At 44.7% G+C, this 17807-nt stretch overlaps 1 protein-coding gene across 1 annotated transcript; it reads left to right on the top strand.

Annotated features, from left to right (window-relative positions):
• The first annotated feature begins 375 nt into the window (after window positions 1-375).
• On the top strand, window positions 376-17496 carry nsun2 (NOP2/Sun RNA methyltransferase 2). The gene is made up of 19 exons (XM_079521815.1): window positions 376-807; window positions 1454-1611; window positions 3096-3200; window positions 3307-3412; window positions 5311-5382; window positions 5469-5553; window positions 8659-8854; window positions 10248-10322; window positions 10857-10987; window positions 11151-11224; window positions 11338-11468; window positions 11960-12056; window positions 12317-12504; window positions 12584-12676; window positions 12765-12900; window positions 15523-15603; window positions 16167-16305; window positions 16641-16680; window positions 16791-17496. The coding sequence occupies exons 1-19, from the start codon at window positions 556-558 to the stop codon at window positions 17083-17085; spliced, it is 2454 nt and encodes an 817-aa protein (XP_079377941.1). The 5' UTR covers window positions 376-555; the 3' UTR covers window positions 17086-17496.
• Window positions 17497-17807: the final 311 nt, after the last annotated feature.

Genomic DNA, 17807 nt, shown 5'->3' with positions numbered 1-17807 from the left:
CATTGGGTGATTGTTGTTAAATGTATTATTAGTATTAGTATTATTACTACTAGGTGTGGAATAGGCTTTAATTCGGGGTCCTTGTCCTTGGCGCCTTGACATAAAAATGTTTGAGAGACACAGCCACTGGTTTAAACATTTAGAAATTGGAAGCAAGCCCAAATAACCATTTTACAGGAAAAACGTGCCCAAAGTCGCTTATAATAAGAGGACATGGCAACAGAACACTGCCCAGTCCTCTGCAGTCTACATAAACCAATCAGGTGCTTTGGCAGGAGGGGCATGGGTACTATAAACCAATCGTATGTTACCGTCTTTGCATTCCATATTACTCAACAGTCACCTGATGCTAAAACAAAGAAACAATACAAGAATGTCTCCTCACATGTGTATGTATGCATATATGTATGCAAGTAAGAGAAACACACACAGATAAACAGTCCGTTAAAGAGAACTGCGGGTGGAACTGCATTTTATAATACATTTCAGGCAGATTTGGGGGCTGCCAAAAAGGGGTCCTGGCTCACATGCTTGCGCAGACTTGATGCGCGATAAATGTTAGCACGTTGTATTGAAAAAATATACATCTGGAGAAAGAGGGCAAGACTATATTCCATTCCAATCCTGAATCCACACACACTCCGCCGACTTTTTCAGCGGCCACTGTGCGATAAGCGTTTCTTAGATTCCATCAAGTGTCGGTGGTCTGCAGACAGTGCACTTCTAAAGATGGGGAAGAGAAGCAGACAGAGACAGAAGAACCAGAACCAGCTTGGTGGTCGCAAAGATGACAGAGACAACAATGCTGTGAGTTCAACAACAGACTACAATACATCCACCAACCTATATTTGACCAGTGTTGTTGGACACTAGCTTAGCCTTGGAGCAAGACACGGAGAGGTTTAGAGGATTATTATGAGGCCATTCTTAATTGTATAAAGGCTAGACCACTAGCTTAGCTTTGTGGGTAGCTTCACTGCTTTTATGGTTTCTAAAACGTTTGATTTTATCTCAGGGACTCCCAAAGTCCCATATTAAAGTCTGAGAGTGTACAAATGCACTCTCAAGAGTTATAGATCTGTAAAGGTCCCCTTAGAAGTTACCCCTACAGGCCAGGGGAGGGAACCCCAGCTGGCTCCCTGTACACTGTACACTAGTGCTAGCCCTGAAACATGACTGTCATAAATAATCATGACGTGAAGTACGAGCATGAACCATGGCTAGAGGATTACTAGCCCGTCTCCGGACCCCCCGGGTTACCCGGGGGGTCCGGAGACGGGCTAGAGGATTACTAGCTTGACAACACGCTACATCACTACATTTTCAGTGGCACATCATTAGTGCAATTTCTGTCATCAAATAATTCTGCATCTCCATCTATTTGTAGCTTTATACAGTTGTAGGTTATTAAAAATTAACCTTCCATATGGTTTGTCTCCATGGTCCCATGCAGGGCTGGGGGGCAGGCTACGCCGACATCATCAAAGAGAACAAGCTGTTTGAGAGGTACTACAAGGAGCTGGGTCTGGTCCCAGAGGGAGAGTTTGAGCAGTTCATGGACGCCATGAGGGAACCTCTGCCAGCCACCATCCGCATCACTGGATACAAGAGGTGATACTTAGCCAGTGTTGCCGTGGTCCGCTTTAATATTATGAGCCACTTTGGGCCTCCTTTTCTGTGAAGTTGCTTGTTAATATTGATGGTTGCGTTTTGTTGGTTAAACCAGTGGTTCTCAAATATTTTCATGTCAAGGACAGCCAAATGATGACTGTATAGTATATAGTCGTGCTCATGTGACCTAGTAGCTTCTTTTGGGCTTGATTTCCTAGATCTGGTTCCTTATTTCTCTCACAAGCTGGCAACACTGGTGATAACCCCACCCTGTCTTTCTGTTTTATGAGTGGACGTTAGAGCTGGGATCGATTGAGGGTTGCGTCTAAACCCTGACATTTAATACTGCCGCAATCTGGCAGAGTCAGGTTAGATAAAAACACCTGGGCGACAGATGCATGAGAACTGGCATACGAGTGGAGTGAGTGAACCTTCGCTAACCAATAAGAGTGCAGAGGGCCGTCACTCCAAATGTGGTGATGTCGGTGTTCTCACCCGTTTCGACTGTTATCAATGGACAAGACCGCAGTTACCAGTTCGGATCAGTACGATTGTTTTCGACGAGTATGGGCATCCCTGCCGACTGAAAAAAATTACAGGATTAAGGTTGGCGAACATGCGTTAATATTAGGACCGCGCTGCGACATGCTTGCGGTTAAGTTTAGGGGAGGGTATGAGGAGGCTTGTCGTTTTTAGTAGGCAGTAGACCAAAACGACAGGATTAAGGTTGGCGAACATGCGTTAATATTAGGACCGTGCTGCGACATGCTTGCGGTTAAGTTTAGGGGAGGGTATGAGGAGGCTTGTCATTTTCAGTAGGCTCCCAGCATGTCCAGTAGACCTGAATAGACTCACATGCTTGCGCAGACTTGATGCGCGATAAATGTTAGCACGTTGTATTGAAAAAATATACATCTGGAGAAAGAGGGCAAAGTCTGCAATCTGGCAGAGTCAGGTTAGATAAAAACACCTGGGCGACAGATGCATGAGAACTGGCATACGAGTGGAGTGAGTGAACCTTCGCTAACCAATAAGAGTGCAGAGGGCCGTCACTCCAAATGTGGTGATGTCGGTGTTCTCACCCGTTTCGACTGTTATCAATGGACAAGACCGCAGTTATCAGTTCGGATCAGTACGATTGTTTTCGACGAGCATGGGCATCCCTGCCGACTGAAAAACATTTCAGGATTAAGGTTGGCGAACATGCGTTAATATTAGGACCGCGCTGCGACATGCTTGCGGTTAAGTTTAGGGGAGGGTATGAGGAGCGCGCCACCGAGTGGCGCGCTACGAGCTTGTAGGTCTGCTATTTTTGAAAAATCGTGAAAATGTGGCACAAATCTTTGAATATAATATTCTTTCAGAAGACTTTTAATTTATTTCGACGTCAGGCCTAAATGGGTTAATTGACAAATCCATTCGTAAGAGCAGACGTTCAAGCCTGCAATGCTCTTATCAATCAACTCTCTACTGCTTTGTTCCAGCCATGCCAAAGAAATCCTCCACACTCTGAAGGAGAAGTACTTTAAGGAGATCCAGGAAGTTGAGATTGACGGCCAGAAGATAGAAGCTCCACAGCCTCTGAGCTGGTATGTGTAACCACTTGAACCATCTTCGCTGTTTGTCATGCGATTAAGTAACGGACTGAATTTAAATGCCTAGTGTGTGTGTGTGTGTGTGTGTGTGTGTGAGCAGGTATCCAGACGAGCTTGCTTGGCACACCAACATGAGCCGTAAGATCCTCAGGAAGTCTCCCCTGCTGGAGAAGTTCCACCAGTTCCTGGTCAGCGAGACAGAGTCGGTGAGTCACCAGACATGTGAGCCTGTTGCACGATGTGACACGTTGTGAGCTTGTAGATCTGCAATTCCCTGCTGAGAAAAATCTTGGGGCGACTTGAGAGCAAGTGAATGTGGAGTGCTCTCTCCTACTTAACACATAACTAAGCGGCGTTCCATGTCGCTAGGCAACCCTCGGCTCAGTGTATTTGCCTGGAGTCTGGACCAAGATGGTCGCTGCATAGACTGCTGTGTTAGCCGCAATCTTTCACAGTTTTTCTTGGAATTGAGGCTCAGATTGATGTGATTGATCAGAACACGGATGTTAAGGGCTCAATACCAAATAGGCGCTACCTCGTGTTTACAATATTAACGCTTCTGTTCTGAACGACTTTTAAAGCTTCGTTAGACAGATTAGTTATATAGGCCTCCTAATTGTTTTGGGAAGTGAAGGTTTTCAAAATAAAAGAACCATGCATCCAGGCGGCAGAAAAGGGACTAGTGCCGAAGTCTTTGGTGGCAGCCAAAGTGTTGTGGGTTGCACTTGAGCAAGGCCATAACCTAGTATATGCGTTGTTGACCGGAGTCCCACAGGGGTCTGTAATATGCCGCCTATCTCAAATCTCTTTGCCAAAAATAGCTGCTCTACAAGTTTGTAGATTTGCTATTTTGCTCCAGTAGCTTTCCCCCCAGAATAGGTGCACTAGGGTTCATGTGGTTAAAATACCAGCAACTTAAGTAGAACTGCAGTGAATGGAGAAAAAGTAGAAAACCGGTGTTGGTAGTATTTTCTATCACCCAGTTTTAAGTCTAGAATTGAATGACAGTGGAGCACAACATTGCTGAGGAAATGCACATATAGCAAACCTTCCCTGTATAAATTACTCTTAATAGACTATGTTAGTGGAAGTTAGGTTTGCACGATATTGAAGAAATATTGCAACATTTTGGCTAAACACTGCTGTAATTATGCAATATGCAGTATTCACTCTGTCAAACAAAATACTCCAAACATTTGAGGAAGGTAAATGCTGATTCTTAATATGCTCAGTGGGTCATTAAAGAATAGTCTTAAGTTAAAATGGATCAAATTAAATATCTTTTGCTGCGATTTATTCCCAATATGGTGATCTATTATAAATATGACCATACTGTACTGTATGTGCAAATGAGTTTTGCCAATGGATAAATAAACTAAAAGATACTCTCCTGGCTCTGCAGGAGTCTACCCATCCAGAAGAGGATCTGTTTGTACAATTAGGGAATAATGAAATGCAGGTGTTTCAAGAGCGGTTTGTGTAATTCCAGTATCCCAAGTTCTGCTAGCTTCATTCTTGACAATATTGCATCTTTCACTTCATGTTTATTCTCGTACGTTTTTGTTTCTCTTTTAATCCATTGAGACCTGGAACGCATCCATGTCACGTTAGCGTTAGCGTTTTAAACATTATGTTATAATTTAGCTATTGAAAAATAGCAGATCTACAAGCTCATAGCGCGCCACCGAGTGGCGCGCTATGAACTTGTAGGTCTGCTATTTTTGAAAAATCGTTAAAATGTGCCTCAAATCTTTCCGAAAATTGTCATGATTTAGAAAACTTTTTTTTTTAAATTTCGACGTCAGGCCTGAATGGGTTAAGTTTGGCCTTGAAGTGAATTCTAAGCGTCATTAAAATGTCTTAAGGCTTAACTTTGACTTCCTGATACCTGCAAACAAAACGTTGAAATGTCCAACGTGCAACTTGGATTTGTAGGCTAGAGAATCTGCACAGCCTTTCGAACACTATAAGGAAGCTATCTTCCTCCTATTAAAAATGCAGTTATTGTTGTCTTGGGTTCTATTTGTGTGCTGTAATATGTGTGCAGCCCCAGTGAGAGTTGAAGTAAGCATAATGATGTACTTGTCTGTCTTCCTCCTACCAGGGAAACATCAGTCGACAGGAAGCTGTCAGCATGATCCCTCCACTGCTGCTGAAGATAGAGCCTCACCATAAGGTAAACAAAAAAACAACCACACACAATAAAGCTAATATTCTATATTCCTTGTCTCAATAGAGACACTAATTGTGTTTGTTCTGTAGATTCTGGACCTGTGCGCTGCCCCAGGCTCTAAGACAGCCCAGCTGATCGAGATGCTGCATTCTGACCAGGACGTGCCATTCCCAGGTGAGGAACGCAAATACACAACTTCAAGTTTTACACTTTTAACTGCCCAAAACGGAGATCTTCCGTCCTTTAAGCTTTATATTTGTTTGATATAGGAGCGCGCTATACTACTGTGACAGTACTGTCTATGAGCGTCTATTGCACAACATAAAAAAAGTTGTTGGTCCTTTGGCAAAATGATCCCCTCCATTTAAATTAATGGGAAATCTTCTCCCACTGATTTCTCTGAATCTAAATCGCAATTTCGCAGCATACAATTCTAATCAAAACACGCGTTTTTGATGGCGCGTCGCTGTAAAATAATTCATGCCTCAGGTGGTCGGCGATCGCCCTGCGCTGGATTTGGTTAGCCGAGCCCGTTATGCTACATCCAGTCAAAGATTTTTAATATATGAAGATTGTCGGTCCGGGTTGGAGCCACTAGAGGAGAAATGGTACACAAATCCTACAAATGGTCTCCTAAGTATGCATGGTTTGCTTCTCCCCCAACAGACTTTCTTTTATTATTAGGGACTTTAAGCAATGACTGTTTTCAGGACGGCTCCGCTAGGCGGAAGTACGGCGGCTATGACGCAATCGCCGTAGCTGTCAAAATCGTTACGCAAACAGCCGTCGGCAACGCCGACATTGGTTCCCATGGTGACGCGTCCATGCAGCATGTGTCAAACATAAACACATACTTTTTTTTTTTACACACCCCGTTGCGCGCACATTGCCGATATTGCTTAATTCTTACATGCGCTGGACATGATCAGCAGTGGAAAGAGGAAGGTGCTGGAGCAATCTGTGTTATTCTAAAAACGTTTTAATAAACATATTAATATGACATATGGTATTAGTGTTATTTCTTCATTCAGAGCATGCCAACACATTACACAGCATAAGGTGATGGAGCAATCGGTGTAAATGTATGACGGCTATAATTTCAAATATAGCTGCAAGCAGCGATAAAGCGGGACCAAGATAGAAGAAGAAGAACAATGCGCAATTAGAACAACATGCACAAATGAGACTGACGAGCTGAGTTGTCTGTGCCGGGATTTGAACTCACAACCTTGTGGACCGAAGGCGGGAGCTATACTGACTGAGCTACACAGAGACAATCAGTGACTACATTGTAAACTGTAAAACCATTCAGTGATTTGGTAACAAGAAGGTGTGTCCTCATTTTGGGCATGTCTTTCCGTTACTACAGTGTGTTTTCACGCACAGTTTGTGTGTGTGTGTGGCTGGCTGGCTGGCTGGCTGGCTGGCTGGCTGGCTGGCTGGCTGGCTGGCTGCATGCGTGTGTGTGTGTGTTAGGCAGACAATCGTTCAGAACCATGGATTTGGATTGAAGATCATCTCTTTAGTTTTTGTGGTGTTTAACATAAGGTGGCTATTATCACACCAGTCTTTAAAGTTATTGATCTCACTGATATAGCCCACAGGGCGTTCAACAATATGTACAAATAAGACTGACAAGCTGAGTTGTCAGTAGCTGGATTTGAACACACAACCTTGCGGTCCAAGGGCAAGAGCTCGACTGACTGAGCTACACGGAGACAATCAGTTACTCCATTAACAGGAAAATCATTCAGTGTTAGTTCAGCAGTAGTACTCAAACTTGTGTGTGTGTGTGTGTGTGTGTGTGTGTGTGTGTGTGTGTGTGTGTGTGTGTGTGTGTGTGTGTGTGTGTGTGTGTGTGTGTGTGTGTGTGTGTGCAATTTTCATTGGCTCATAAAAACTTTTTTCACTTAGAAAAAATGTGCTACGATTATTTGTCCGTATAGGTCCAAAGTTCACGTGTAGAAGTTTTCGTGCATTTTGAGCAAAGATTCTGGGAGGAGTTACATTTGAACTGTTTTTCATATAATTCAAAATGGCGGGTGATCTAAAGGTCAGAGGTCAAAAGAACACGAAAGTCGTTCAGCATGAGGAGACGCATATGGGTATCAAAGTGTCATTGCCAACGGTCAAACGGTTCATGAGCTATGCACGTTCAAAGTTAGCATTTTCAATTGAGCGCTATAGCGCCACCATTTGGCCAATCGTCTTGGGCTTCGCATATTCACCGTTTGGCATGGCCCTCTACCAGATTACCACGTTTCGCGAAAACCGACTGCACCGTTCAGTCAGAACAGCTATTTTTGGCGGAAGAAGGAGAAGAAAAATAAACACAAAAACAATAAGTGACCAAAGTCACTGCGTGACTTCTTGGTCCCTAATAAACATGGTTATGACATGGCGTTGTAGACACTACGTGCAAGTATAGGTTCTGCCGTAGTAGAAAGAGCATCGATGGCAAGCAGGTTTATGTATCGTGCACTGATCCATTTCCTGTTGCCAGAGCGGACTGCCGTAGCCGTCGTTGCTTAAAGTCCCTATTATTACAGCCTACTACTGCATTAAGGTTTGGCATTGTAACAGTCTTTAAATAGAAAGGCATTTATTTGTTTCACAGGTGTTGTGAATGTGCATGTTAGCACAGTGCACACTGCTACTAGGAGAAATAACATGCTGGAAAATGTTATGAGTCCCAAATCGGCCCCCATCAACCAAGACAGACAAATTATATTATTAAGCAATGGAACACACATTTCATTTCACTTTTAATATGTCTATTCATTTCATTTAATATGTCTATTCATTTCACATCTTAAATGTGTCATCCGTAAGACTGCAGATGGACAGAGAGACACTTCAGATATCTTCCCAAATCTCGCGAGAGTGTGTTGCTGGGATAGAGAGAGGTTGATAACAAAGTAGATTTTCTCCTGATTTGCCTCGCTAAAGAAAGCCATTTTAGTACAAACATCTTGGAAATATCGTGAAAAAAAGTCAAAGTGACACAATTGTTGTTGCTCAAAACAGAAATACAAATGAGGCAGAATATCACAGTCTCTTGTGAATGTAAGAGACATCACTTCTTAGCAGAAGATATCAACAACGTATTGCGTTATATTTTTACAAAACGGTGGGTACATCACAAAGGATAAAACAACAAGCTGGTTCTGTAGCTGATTGTTACATCTGCTAATCAATCATCTCCATATCCGCTTCCTCTCATGGACAGACGGCCATCTGTTTATGGTTTGTTTTCCTCTTCTCCCCTCTGCCCTCCAGAGGGCTTTGTGATCGCCAACGACGTGGACAACAAGCGCTGCTACCTGCTGGTCCACCAGGCCAAGCGTCTGAACAGCCCGTGCATCATGGTGGTCAACCACGACGCGTCCTGCATCCCCACGCTACAGATTATAGACTCCAATGGCGAGAAGGACGTGCTCTTCTACGACCGCATCCTGTGCGACGTTCCCTGCAGGTCAGCAAGAGGTGTCGTAACATAACCTGTGGCCGGTCTCCTCTAGGTGCTTAGAGACACTGCATGTAACGGTAGAGAGCCGAGCCTTGAATCTCCCCGGCGGAGAGGTGGAGGGAGACGAAACAAACTTTTGTTTTGTTAACGTTCCGTTTGAAGAAGGCAGGGCAGAAGGGCATGTGAGATTCAATCTCTCTTCTGTAGGATTGGTTGAGAGTGATGACAGACCATCTCAAAGAAAAATGCAAAATACACATACATGCTTTAGTCTCCCTTACTCCCAGTGTACGTGCAGTTTAGTTTTCTGCGGCCGCGGCAGAACTGCATTGGTTTGCCAATGCTGACTGCATTATGACTGGCTTGCACCGCTGGAGCCCAGTGCTCCTGCCAAAGATAACAACAGGAGGAGAGAGGCAGAATGGTGAGACAGAGGGAGGGAGGGGAGATAATGATCAGTTAACTAAAAGCCACAAATTCAGACAGCTTGTGCATTTACCCTCCATGGACCTCTGGTGGTTTGGTGCAGTGATTCCAAACCTTTCATCCTAGGAGGACCCCTTCTTTTCTTACATCTAACAAACGCTGAGATCCCGTGCGTGCGTGCGTGCGTGCGTGCGTGCGTGCGTGCGTGCGTGCGTGCGTGCGTGCGTGCGTGCGTGCGTGCGTGCGTGTGTGTGTGTGTGTGTGTGTGTGCACGTTTAACAAAAGCCCAATATTCTTAGTCGTATGATAGTGACAATACTATAGCTGATCTACAAGTTCACAGCATGTCAGGAGGATGCAAGACACAGTGAGCCTGTAGATCTGCTATTTTGTCTTTCTTTTTTTCAGTTTGATAATTTTTTTTGCAATGTTCACATACAATGACATGGCAAAAAATAGGGAGACCAGATTGAAAGTGGTTAAATTGAACAATGGTATTACTGTGCTTCAAAATTATGTCACATGTGGGAGTTGGCTATGTTAAAGTTACAGGATAATATGAGAAGTTGGGACTGATGATCACATTGACAGGCGAAGACGGTGGATGAATGCAAGGACTAGTTTAGAAAAGGGCAGGGACATTAAATAAAGGGGTGATGTGATGTCCCTCATGGAATCTTTACTGGTATTTTGTGCAACATGATTCAAAGTTGTGACTACCTCAAAACGGGCAAGGCCTTAAGGTGCGTTCAGACTTGGACGGTTAGAGCGGCGCGATTACATACAAAGTCGATGCAAAGACGAGAAGTTGCGTGAGCGCCGCGAACGGGCGCGACCCGGGCTCGGCACAAACGGGACGAACCGAGGTGAATATTTAAATTCAAGTCTGAATGCACATGCGTTGTCCGTCACTCAATCAGGCCAAAGCTGGTTCTATGCTTGACCTAGTGCCGTCTGCTCTGTGCTCCCACAGTGGAGATGGAACCATGAGGAAAAACATTGACGTATGGAAGAAGTGGACCACCAGTAACAGCCTGCACCTCCACGGGTTGGTAGACCATGCAGTGCACCTGTCTTTGTGTCTCTGCATGCATGAATAATAGTTGCTGTCGCACAGTCGGAAACCCTTTAAACTTTGTTTTTTGTTTTTGGTCAATTAATTAATGCCCTATGTTGTGCAAGAGTGTCATACAAATTACCTATTTTTATTTTATTTTTTTAAGAAAATTATAAAGTATATTTAGCCAATGAAAAGTATATAATTAGTATAAGAGTATAAAAGTATAAGAAATCGGATCCATTGGAATACTCTTTCTTGTATTCCAGAAAAGTAACAAGTTTTGACTTTGTAGGTTTCCACCCGACAGCGAGTATAATACCTGCGCACCCCATGAGAAACGTACTACTTTAATGTGTTTTGTGTGATCGGCCCAAAACGGGCTCGGCAACGGGGGAATCCGTTCGTTTGCTGGCGGTGCCAATTAAAAACAACTGGCAGCAACACAAAGTAACTACACTTAAATCGCACAAATTGCTCTATTTTTTTTTTCCTTTAACGAGTGTTTGTGTGCGTGCGCCGCAGGCTGCAGCTGCGTATCGCGGTGCGCGGCGTGGAACAGCTGGCTGTGGGTGGGCGCTTGGTTTACTCCACCTGTTCGCTGAACCCCGTCGAGGACGAGGCAATTATAGCGGCGCTTCTGGAGAAGAGCGAGGGTAACGTACACAACAACGCTACCTGCATTCTAAACTACATGAAACCAAGAACTCAAATGATCTGTTAAATGATAACGGTTTCACCTTATCCTATAATCACCTGCTCTGTTTTTTGGTGGGGGTTTTCTTTCTTTTTTTTTTTGGGTACCCCGCACACCTGCAGGAGCGCTGGAACTGGCCGACGCCTCCGCCGATCTCCCAGGGCTGAAATGGATGCCGGGGGTCTCGTCCTGGAAGGTTAGCAGAATGCTTGCCCTTTTGTATGCCGTTTAGAATCCCTGACATTCAGAGGGCCTGCAGCTGCTAAGTTGCGTTTGTTTTTTGTTTTGTTCTCCTTCTCGTACCCACAGCTGATGACCAAGGAGGGCCAGTGGTACTCGGACTGGTCCGACGTTCCCACCAACCGTCACACGCAGATCCGTCCGACCATGTTTCCTCCGAAAGACGCAGAGAAACTAGCTGCCATGCACCTGGAGAGATGGTACGCCTGAAAATACACATGTGTTTACATGCGCGCGCTCACACACACACACACACACACACACACACACCTGGACCCTGCAGTCTTTGAACCGATGCCCAGTCCATTACCTTTGTCTTAATTTAACTGGGTGCACCTGTGCACACAAACCCTATCTGCATTGGATAGAAATAGACCTGAACACACACGCATCGAAACACCTGTGACACAATGAGCCCTAGTTTAAAGGGAGGATGATGTCATTCCACACTGCAATGTCTGCTTAACCGAGGTGCTCTTATGTGCAACGTTCAATGTTGGCCTGCAGAGGGAGCTGTGGCCTCACGGTTTTCAAAGTCACATTTTATTTTTTATGTTCACACAGTAGGGGTCACCATAAAACCCAGTGTTTGATTTTGTAGCTGCGTTTGAGTTCTAATTTGTGTGTGCGTGTGTGTGTGTGCGTGTGTGTGTGTGTGTGCGCGTGTGCGTGTGTGTGTGTGTTCCATCAGTATGAGGATTCTGCCTCATCACCAGAACACTGGAGGCTTCTTCGTAGCCGTACTGGTGAAGAAGGCTGCCATGCCTTGGAACAAAAGAGTTCCTAAGGTAAAACACACACACACACACACACACCTGTGGAATATCACTGTTGATGAGCCTCTAGGCGCTTCCTGTCTCAGCCTGTCTGGAGAGAGAAATGGAGCACAGCTCCCTCATGGGAACATGACTATTGATCCAACAGCACCAAGCATCGCTCACCTGTTCAGATTTAGTAACTACAGCTGGGAGCGCTGCACTCACCGCTCTCCTCCCTGTTTTTCCCCCCTCTCTCTCTCTCTCTCTCTCTCTCTCTCTCGTGTCTCCAGCTGAGGAAGCACCCCTCCTCTGGCTCAGCGGCCCAGACGGCGGACTCTCCCGCGGGCACCACTCCCACAGATGCTTCCCCCTCTGAGGCTGCTCCCGAGGACGTGGAAGGAGGGGCGGAGGAGGAGGAGACCACCCCCAAAGGAGAGAAGGCCCAGGAGGAGGCCCCTAAGCGAGATTCAGTGTGTGGGTGAGTGGAGTTGGATGTCAGGGTAAATGGAGTTAAAAGTGTGTGTGTGTGTCTGACCTCTGCAAACTTTGTGTTCCAGGCCTCCTCCACAGAAGAAGATGAAATTGTTTGGTTTCAAAGAAGACCCCTTTGTGTTCCTGACTGAAGATGATCCTGTCTTTACAACGATACAGTAAGCTTTAGAAAGAGAGATGGAGAAATAAATGATAAATGTTTTCAGCATTGCGGCCGTGCTTAATCGTTGTTTGTGTGTTTGCTAGGTCATTCTATGACCTCTCTCCAGACTTCCCCAAACAGTGCGTTCTGACCAGAACCCACGAGGGCAAAAAGAGAAACCTGTACATGGTCTCAAAGGAACTCCGCAATGTCATGCTCAACAATTCCGAGCGCATGAAGGTAAGCATTTGTCTGTGGCTGGTGAGTTGTGCGTGCATTCATAAGGGTGCGTTTGCGCCATTAAGGAGAAGCAGATGGGACTGACTTGCATCACAAACCCCAACGGTCGACCCCCACAGCATGTGTGTGTGTGTTTGAGTATCCCCAAGTCCACTGTAATGTTTTGATTGTCTTTATGTGCATACTGTAGCCACTTACCACACAATTACACACTGGATATGGCAATTCAAACACTCCTTTGCCTTCTCTTGTTGCTAGGTTAGGTGTTGCAAATATGGGGCGGATCGTGGCAGAGATTTGCACACGCCCTGATTGGATCTCACCGATCTGTCAGTCACCCCCGGCCCCTCCTCTCCCCCCTAGTGCAGCGCTACGTGACATAATTTGGAGCGACGCCCACCTGGAAGGGTTGACTCCCACTTTTAGACCAGAGCGGCCAATGCGTTCCTCCAGGCTTTCATTTTTTTGCGCAGACGAAAATGAAAGCCTCGTACCGAGGCTAGTTGTTTCTGCAATGCAATTTTTGTGGGGGCAAAAACTGCAAGCCTCAAAGCTGTGCTGAAATTAGATTATTAGTGTCTCATGCCACAAAATATTAAATAATATAAAATTATTAATATTTAATAATGTGACAATATTATAGCTATAGCATGAAACGGTGCTTCCCAGATGATGAATCCTACAGATTGTGGCGAGGTGACCCAAGTCCATTTTCTCCTAGCGCCACCATTAGGCCATACATTTTTACTTACACACACAATCTCTCAAATCCAAATGGGGTTTAATGTACTGCATTGTGCCGAGCGCCGCAGAATGGACAAACCCTACTGATATTGGTTTGTCATGGTTTGTCCATGGCTCTCTCTACTATTGCCACATGAACCCTAGCGTTCCTATCCTGGGCATGTCATAAATTATGGGTAAACATTCAGCGTACATTCTGCGAAAATGGCACAGAATATACTGTAAATCATCTATTTTCAGCTAAGAAAGTTGGTGTAGAGAGGGGAGTTTAAAGGCTGCAGCATACGACAAAACATGTTTGGCTTTAGCAGGGCTTGCCGAACCAAACAAGGTTCTTGGAGGACAAAACTATATATTTGTTTTAAAGGCTGCAGCATACGACAAAACATTTTTGACTTTAGCAGGGCTTGCCGAACCAAACGAGGTTCTTGGAGGACAAAACTATATATTTGTTTTAATATACTCGCTATGGCTCAGCTCTGAACATTACACCCACCCACTCTCTAGTCTGCATAGCACTCGAGCCACTGAACACACCTGTGTACAGTGCCGGAATGGTGGTCGCACCACCTGGAATCTCTGTTGTTTATTTTCATCAACCTCCAACGTGCTTTGACATAATTCTTCTCTGAGTTTCTGGCGACAGACTTTCTCCCTCCTCGAATTGCCATCTGGTTGTGTTTGTAGTCACTCAGAAATGGATTATCCCTCCCTGTCAACCATTCTTTAAAAGTGTCCATGGTACGTTGCTGACGGGTTGTGTGGAAATAAAACGATATGAAATAACAGGTAACGCAGGTGGAAAATGTTGGAGGTGCGTGAACTGCTCAATCGCATGTTGGCAAGGCACTGTCGGGAGTTCTTGTGACAACATTTTGTCTATTTTGACCTGCTGAGGCCAAAAAAAAAGTTCTTGTTCGGTTGGCGTATGCTGCTGGCTAAGTCACACAAGGCACAGTTCTTCAAATAACTAGAAAGCTTTTGCTGTTACCCATTTTGGGCGGGAACCCCTTTTGGTGTTATGCTATTATGTTATGCTTTAGCTATTTGAAAAATAGCAGATCTACAAGCTCATAGCGCGTCACCGAGTGGCGCGCTACGAGCTTGTAGGTCTGCTATTTTTGAAAAATCGAAGAACGACTGACATAGAAACGTAGCTTTTTCAGAAAACTGTCAGGATGTAGTAGACATTTTTAGAATCTGATCTCAGGTCAAAATGGGTTAACCCTATCCTTCATATACAATATATATGACTACTACTACTAATAATATGGCGCTAATAGATAATAATTCTGGCCATGCCATTTGCTTCAAACTGCTCTGGTAAGGTTGGGTGTAGTTTAGCAGGGACTTTTGTCTAGTGGGTGAGGGGTTTTGTCCGTTTCTGCATTTCCTGTCCTCTGCTTTCCCTGGTTTGATGAGAGACCTTGAATTTCAATATTTCATATCGGCCATCAGAGAGATTTAACCCATTTTGGGCGGGAATCCCTTTTGGTGTTTCAAGCATTCTGTTATACTTTAGCTATTGAAAAATAGCAGATCTACAACCTCATAGCGCGCCACCGAGTGGCGCGCTATGAACTTGTAGGTCTGCTATTTTTGAAAAATCGTAAAAATGTGGCACAAATCTTTGAATAGGTATATATTCTTTCAGAGCGAATGTTTTTTTTATTTCGACGTCAGGCCTAAATGGGTTAATCGACATCATATTGGTGTGCCTTCTCTAAAGTTCCTCCCACCTGACGTTTGCAGTTCTCAACTGCTGCAACAACGGTGTCCTTGGTTTACCAGCTATATTTAGAATTCCTTGTTTTGAAGTTGCTTGAGGGGAAAAGTTGTGTTAATTGAATTGTGTGTGTGCTTGTGTGTGTTGCTAAGGTGATCAATACAGGCGTGAAGGTGTTGTCTCGTAATAGTGACGGAGAGGAGTTTGGCTGTGCCTTCAGATTGGCCCAGGAGGTAATGACACACACTTGCATGCCGTACACACACATTTAGGACATTCCCTATTTTACCTTTCTATTTGATTGTTATCCACTCTGTTCGGGAAGCTTAGTACGAGAACTCACTGCCTATGATGCCGTGTTAATCATTTTACACTTGGTTCTTACAAGCTCACGTGTCGGGAGTTTGTAGATCTGCTCTTTTCAGAGCGCAACACCCGAGCGCAACCAAACATAAAATCACTTGTCTTTTAGTTCTGCTGGATCTTTTCTCCACTAGTCACTCCCTGACATTTTAGTCTTATTTGCTGATGAAATTGTCAGTAAATTCAGTCATATTTTCAGACATCATAGCTTAGTTGTTGTTTTTAGTTTTTGTTTAATTTTCATCAATCAAAAAAGGTAGTCGACAAACATTTTCCTTTTTAGTCGACAAAATGAACTGAACACTTCTATGGTGCTGCTACTGACTGTATTGTTATATGCACGTGACAGTAAACTCCTTGAACCGTGAGGTACTGTAGGCCCATACATTAGACACTTGTCATAGTTGTCACCCTGTCCTCTGTGTCTCTGCAGGGTATCTACACGCTGAACCCGTACATTCGCTCCAGGGTGATCACGGTGTCCGTGGAGGACATCAAAGTCCTGCTGACCCAGGAGAACCCCTTCCTCACTAAACTGCAGCAGGATTCTCATGCTCAGGCCAAGAAGATTGGTACACAACCATTATTAAGCTATGAAGCCTGACTTATACTTCCTTGTATACACAAGAATACAGTAGCTTTATGTCTGTTTTCAGTTGCAAAATCTGCCTTGAGAGATGACAAAAATGTTCCTAGCCAGACATCAGAGATCGTTGCCTACCAATACATCTCAGGAAATATACATTCACCCCCGAAACTTGCTTCTGGTATTGTCCCAGTCAGGCTTCTGGTATTGTCCCAGTCAGGCTTCTGGTATTGTCCCAGTCAGGCTTCTGGTATTGTCCCAGTCAGGCTTCTGGTATTGTCCCAGTCAGGTGTCTAGTATTTACCAGTTCTGTTTCCACAGGTATGGGCAGCATCGTGTTGAGGTACCAGCCAAACCCAGAGTAAGTATATTGTAATTATTGTAGTGTTTGTTAAGAATAATATCTGATTCTGCGCCGACGTTCGGTGTTAATTACTCATGGCCTCATCTCTGTGTGCGTCTGTCTCTCAGTAACGCCGCAGAGCCCCAGTGTGCCATAGAGCTGTGCGGCTGGAGGGGCAAGACGTCCATCCGTGCCTTCGTGCCTCGCAACGAGAGGTTCCACTACCTCCGCATGCTGGGTGTGGAGGTCTTCAGAGACAAGCAGGGAGGACAGGGACAGGGCCGGAGGGATGGAGGAGAGGAGGAGCAGAAGGAAGGAGAGACTACGGAACAAGGAGGCGCGGAACAACGGGCCGAGGACACGGAGAAGGACGTGGGTTCTGCAGAACCGAAGGCCAACGGGGGGAACCCAGGGACTAGTTAGTGGTAAGAGGCTTTCAAAGGAACGGGACAAGATGGCTGTAAATGCTGGAGCTGTGTTGAATGGGCAACACCAAACCATTATGAGAGAGAGAGAGAGATGTGCAAGTGAGTCTGTGCTTTCCACTGCCGGTAAAAAAAGACGGAACACCCTCCTAAAACGAGCACATGGATTATTCCATGCTAAGTTTTGAGGAGGAGGCGATTATTATAGTTAAGTGGCTTGTTTTTATTTTCTACTGATGTTTTTTGATTTTTAATTTAAACCGGATTATTACGCAGTCAAAATGGCCAAACAATGTTCTGTTTGTATCATTCACGGTTGAAGAGGTTTCTATTAGCTACCCATCTCATTTTCTATACCTGTCTGTAATCCAGTACGGAAGCTTGATTAAAAAGTGTTGCATACTTTTAACGGTCTCACTTGTCAGGTCATTTAACCCGTTTGGACCTGACGTCGAAATTAAAAAAAATGTCAAAATGATGACAATTTTCTGAAAAACCTCATGTTTCTGTATCGGTGGTGCTCAATATTTCACGTCAAGGACCCCACAAATTGTATGTAATATGCCTCTGCCCCCCCATCTGAAAATATGTTGTTCCAGGGACCCCCCCCCCCCTCCCCCCAGAAGCAAAGATGAGTTAAAATGTTCACTCTGTAATAATATATTTTCAAAGATTTGAGGCACATTTTCACGATTTTTCAAAAATAGCAGACCTACAAGC

The sequence above is a fragment of the Electrona antarctica genome (assembly GCF_951216825.1).
Source record: "Electrona antarctica genome assembly, chromosome: 15".
NCBI classification, from domain to species: Eukaryota; Metazoa; Chordata; class Actinopteri; order Myctophiformes; family Myctophidae; genus Electrona; species Electrona antarctica.
This window is presented reverse-complemented; position numbering and strand designations above follow the sequence as displayed.